Source organism: Dipteris shenzhenensis, chromosome 26, assembly GCF_047967505.1.
Source record: "Dipteris shenzhenensis isolate YYH24624 ecotype China chromosome 26, Dip_SZ_1.0, whole genome shotgun sequence".
Lineage (NCBI taxonomy): Eukaryota > Viridiplantae > Streptophyta > Polypodiopsida > Gleicheniales > Dipteridaceae > Dipteris > Dipteris shenzhenensis.
The window spans coordinates 274429-280037 of NC_141621.1; the positions used below are offsets into that span (position 1 = coordinate 274429).

At 45.2% G+C, this 5609-nt stretch overlaps 1 protein-coding gene across 1 annotated transcript; it reads left to right on the plus strand.

The window, feature by feature from the left end:
* The first annotated feature begins 2474 nt into the window (after positions 1 to 2474).
* On the plus strand, positions 2475 to 4985 carry LOC147884500 (uncharacterized). The gene is made up of 4 exons (XM_087397980.1): positions 2475 to 2881; positions 3705 to 3765; positions 3885 to 3943; positions 4164 to 4985. The coding sequence occupies exons 1-4, from the start codon at positions 2475 to 2477 to the stop codon at positions 4771 to 4773; spliced, it is 1137 nt and encodes a 378-aa protein (XP_087254106.1). The 3' UTR covers positions 4774 to 4985.
* Positions 4986 to 5609: the final 624 nt, after the last annotated feature.

Here is a 5609-nt window from a genome sequence, read left to right on the forward strand (position 1 = left end):
TTTAATATAGTAAGCGGAGATACACCAAAGGAAAATTGATTAAGCTTGTAGCAAAAAGTTTGTAAACATGAATATGGATGCGTGCATGCATGTATGTATGTATGTATGTATGTATACACATATTGCTTTGTTAGACATATGTATGTTGATTGTGAGTCCATTCATGGATAGATACAATAACAGTTGACATGAGGCAAATTTGCTAGATTATGCATACAGGTTGCGTATGCAGGTAGACAGGCCTTTTCTGCTACAAACATGATTCTTGTGAGCTTGGTTCAACCGAGGTTTGACACAGATTTATGACATGTATGGTCATATGAGGCACTCTTCATGAGAGCTTAGCTTGGAGGATCTAGTTTGCAGAGATTTATGCATGTATTGAGTGCGGATTTGTTGCGCATTTTATAGCTCGTGCTGTGAGCTGCCAGTTTATGCGTTGGTTATATTGGTCTTATAGCCATTTTACTGTCGTAACTTTGGTGAAATTTTACCAGGTGTTTATGCGCATTGGTTTATGCGATCCAAGTTGTGATCGTAGGTGGCACTCAGGACTTATGTGCGGTGTTCTTTGCAGGTGGGAGAGTGTTATGGTCTCGAGCATCATAGATTTGCATACAATTTTGGCGTCATTTATTTATGCCCGTTGGTGTGGATGACACTTTGAGAGGTGTGCGATCGTCTTGTTGATGCCCACACTTGGATGCCCAGTTTGGATGCGTTTTATGTGTCCAGTGGATGCCGTGAGAGGTGTTTGAGACTCTTGTGGATGCCGTACATGTATGCTCCTTTGAGGCTGGTTTGTGACGTGGTTAGCTCGTGCTTGAGCTTGATTACCGTGTGAGCATTGATTGGATGCCGTGTTTGCATTGTTGAATGCATGACAGTCTCTAGCACATATAGACAAAGTGTGTGATCTTTGTCGTATGCCACTTGAGTATTGTTAGATGCGTGTTGCATCTTGTTTGTCATTGTAGATGAAGTGGGGGTTTCTTCTAGATACAAGGGAGACTCTGCTGGATTTTCTACAAAATCCGTATGTGCGTTGGATGCTTTGTTGGACTAGCATGCCGCTAGTGTTGTGATCCGTGTGTGGATCAGTTGGTCAAGCATCTTGCATTGTTGGATTGCGTTGAGGATTCCGCATCCATTCTACTATACTTGGACGTATCTCGTTCAAGTGGGAGACTTGTTGACAGGCAGGCAGACTCTCGGGTGGGAGATTGTACTGCACTTCGAGCAGTGTTGCAGTGTAGCTATTGCTAGAGTGCGTTGAGAGTTCTGCACTAGTGCTCAGTCTTGTTCATCTTGTTTGTGCACAGTCATGGCTTCGGAGTGTGTCCACCATAATGTTGCTAGGGTAGATGGTACAGATGAGGTTACAATTACAGGTATTGTTGTGGTTGAGACACCTCGTGTGAGAGGTAGGTCTCGTACTTATTCTCGTAGAGATGTCTATTGGCATTGTGGCAGACGTGGCCACATGAGACGAGGTTGTTTCCGTCGCATAAGACAGTAGAAGAAGCGACAGCTTCAAGATTCGCATGTGGCAGATGCTTCTAGAGCAGAGGCTATGCGTGGTACCTCTTGTGCTATCACTACTAGTTCTCGCACATTGTTTCAGAGAGTCTTGTTGGATATGGATGCTTTGTTTTATGCTATCCCACATAGGGATTGGTTCAGCACATATTCAGCTGTGAGACACGGTTATGCAGAGACGGACAGTTTGAGTAGTGATGTAGCAGGTGTTGGTGACATACACCTTGTATTTGTACATGGTGGATTGTTGATGTTACGCGACGTGAGACATGTGCCGAGTATGACACAGTGCTTGGTGTCTGTAGCAGGTGTTGGTGACATACACCTTGTATTAGGCCACGGTGGATTGTTGATGTTACGTGACGTGAGACATGTGCCGAGTATGACATAGTGCTTGGTGTCTGTAGCACACTTACGAGATGAGGGCTATGCATTTACGCATACGGAGCATTCCTGGAAGATACATAGGGCTTCGCTTGTGATAGCGAGAGGTGCCAGGTCAGGCACGGAGTTCCCTTTGTATTTTGCGTATTCTCGTGATGGTAGAGTCTGTGTGACTCCATTACCATATAGAGATGTTGATACGAGGACAGTCTCCTTCCAGGATGCGATGGCATGTGAGATGTATGCGATAGTTCTGCCATTGTTACATGCGCAAACAGAGCTGAGGTGCATAGTTTGTCCAGTGTGGGACAGGTTGAGAGCAGTGTCTGCTCTATGGATGCACTACAGGGGCAATCACAGGATGTGATAGAGGCATGGTATGTCTTATGATGGACATGTGGAGCAGGTTAGCTCTATGGATGCACATGGCGAGTCATCATGTGTGATGGTGGAGATGACTGATTTGGATGCCGACGATGCATAAGTGGTACAATCATTTCTTGACATGCTGATGTCGGAGAGTGATGCGATGCTACGGTCAGAGTATGACGATGGTTCCGGGAGGACATATGCTAGATATGCATGTTGATGTTGGTCACATCGATGCGAGGACATTGGCCAGTACCTCGAAGCTAGCACATCCACATGTGACGCAGTCTAGTCCTGAGGAGTCGGCTATGACTGACATGCTGAGGCTATGCGAGATAGCAAAAGTAGCATCAGCGTTTGGGAGTCTCATGTACGACATATTGATGTCGAGATCCGAGCTTGCATTTGCCATTGGTTCATTTGCTGTGGGAGTTGTCAGTTGTGCAATGGCTGCCACGGACACTCAGCATGGGGGAGCGATGCAGGTCATTACGACATACCTGCAAGAGTGCTTGAGCTCTAGTAGACACGATGCAGAGATGGCTGATATCTTTGCATGGCTTCCACAACGCTATGGTCTACTTGGAGAGTGAGATGCACTACGTCATAGTGAGCCCATAGGTGTGGGATGAGATCTGTCATATCTCTTCCTAGTTTATATATACTAGTCGTAAGCTAGTGGGTTCTCGCTTGAAGACACATTGGCCTTTAAGTGGGAGGTTGTTGGGGTTAAGGGCCCCTGTGTTGGCCGGGCAGTCACTCGTGTCCGAGCGCCCACATGTGTACACCTTATTCTTTTACATATAGTGAATAAGGGGAGGGCTCACATGAGAGACTGTGGCTCTATTCTCCCCACCATGTCCTGTGCCTCTCTCTCCCTCTCTTGTGTGCGTGCTCTGCCTCGATCCTCTTCAAATGCAAGTTGTGTTTGTTGCGTAGTGAAGTTGTGTTAATGGAAAACGCCAAGTTGCATTAGTAGAACATGCAAGGTTGCATTTGCAGAAAACACAAGGTCGTGTTAGTTGCATTAGTTGAACTTGGGTACACGTGTGCGCCTGTATGTGTGTAATAAATAAAGCAGTGTTTTCACGAAAAAAAAGTGTGTGTGTATGTGTGTGTGTGCTTGTCTGTGTGTGTTGTGTACATATTCATGTTCACAGTGCATATATTCATATAAGCTGTTTTCACACTGTGACGGTTTGGGAAAAGGAAAATGGCAGGTGTTTTAGTATAAATCAACAGTAATTTGGCAAATATATATAGTACATAAGATAATGGTTTATTCAATGCTGACCTCATTTTTTAAGGATTTGTGAAGACGTCCTTTTCTAGCACTACTTTCCACTGGCCGTTAGGCAGGTTTAACCTTTTCAAGCCTGCAGTATCCACAAGTGGTTTGTGAGATTTGACAGTTTTGTGCCCCTTTTTGATGTATTTCCTTGTGTATTGTCTGTGGTAAAGGTAACAGATATGGTCAGGTTTAGGTCAAGATGGCTGTCTCTTCACCTCTCCAGCACTAATTGAGGTCTTAGGGATGGAGGGCTTTATCATGTTACATCGTGTAGATTAATCATTATGTTTCTTTTTTTCAGGATCCTTGTGAGCACATATTCTGTCTGACGTGTGCTCGGAGAGACTCTACTTGCCATTTGTATGTATTTGTCTGTCTCTCTCTATAAAGAAGTAAATTGTATGCATGTATGTATGTGTGTGTATAAGCAAGGCGCGCGCGCGCGCACACACACACACACACACACACGCACACACACATGTATGTGTCTGTTTGTCTGTCTGTCTGTCTGTCTCTCTCATGAAAGCATTTGTCGAGGTAACTGTTGCCATTTACATTGTGACCACTTGGCATGACACAGGTGTGGAGAGCATGTCTTGCGGATACAGAGAATTGAGGTTCTCGAAGGCATCTTTATCTATGGTGCGTCGCGCTGCTTGAGATCTTTCCTCAAGAGGCAAGATTTCCAGCGGCATGTGAGGGAAGTGCATGCTGATTTGATGGAGATTGCTGAAGATAGAGAGGTGGAGGCTCCAAAAATGGCAGCATCTTTGGAGCCGCCGCTGCCGCCTGGGCAGCAGGCGCAAGCCTTGTCCGGCTCGTCATCGGGTGTTCACCTGCCAGGATATCTTCCGGTATTCTCACTGCCACAGCCTTTCACTGCCCCTCATTATCCCATACAGCAGGACGGACTAGGCATGCAACCCATGTATCCAGCGCCCCCTTACCAGCAGGTTGCTCCTTCTGGAGGACACCTGCTCCCATCACCGCCCTTGCCACCACCTCGGCCGCCTGCAGGGGCACCTCCGCCACCTCCTCTCATGCCTCCACCGCCACCAACAAGAGTTAACTTTGAATCTGCTGTGACCCCTTCCAATGATACACAAATAGAAGGTCATGGTTATGCTTGGTCTGGCAGCAACCCTAACTATGACCCTCATCAAAACTATGGCGGCTGGCCTGGTACATGATCATGCCTTGAAGGTCAGCGCAGTCTCTTGTTGTGTCTATGATCCACCAGACATTTGGTTAGACCTGAGAATCCTATGGGGTGCGAAAACAGGATGTGGCCCTTTGTCTTTTCTCACTACGAACAGAAGTGGCTGGTTGTAATTATCATCTACGAGAGATGCATTGCAGATCTATGGCAAGTACTTTTTTTTTGGCTTATGTACGTACATATATACCAATACTGTACTAAACGTACCACATGTAAAGATACGTACAGTTAGAACCCTGCATTACATACCATAAGGCAACATATATAAATGTAAATATTGCGTAAATATACAAATTTAAGATCCAGGTTGTAACCAAATAGAGTGTAACAGTCTGGATATTGTCCTAATATGGATGCATGCTACCTTCCACCCAGCATAGCTGCTGCCAATGTTGATGCATTGACTCTGTCATCTAATGAACATGATTCTTGTACTATACACCTGGATGTGTCTTTTGGCATTATCCTGTCTCGTGATGTATCTTTTGTTCACTGGTCGTGTCATTATGAGCTTCATGATAAAAAAAGAAAGATTGTTAGTGGAAGGAAAAAGAGCTGTCTATGGGCAATGTCACCTTCCAAAAAACTGGCATTACAAGCCGGGGACATCCACATTAGTTCAAGGGATGTTTGCTCTTCTTGAAGCCTTGTGCTTTCGGGAAGTCTTTGAAAATTGGGTTTTGCACCATACTCCACAAATCGCTGTATGCCTTGCATGCCTCATGAGTTTTCCAAAGATCCTTTTTTGCACCCTTGAGCTGTTAGGTATTGGATTGATTTGTAATTCAATATCTTTGTATCTTGGAG

What these genes read in the sequence shown, in the direction of transcription:
- LOC147884500 (XM_087397980.1), top strand. Translation starts at nt 2,475, where the DNA reads ATGGTTCCGGGAGGACATATGCTAGATATGCATGTTGATGTTGGTCAC. An exon ending in TGGTAAAGGTAACAGATATG is followed by an intron (nt 3,766 to 3,884) that starts GTCAGGTTTAGG and finishes TCTTTTTTTCAG; the next exon opens with GATCCTTGTGAGCACATATT. An exon ending in AGAGACTCTACTTGCCATTT is followed by an intron (nt 3,944 to 4,163) that starts GTATGTATTTGT and finishes GGCATGACACAG; the next exon opens with GTGTGGAGAGCATGTCTTGC.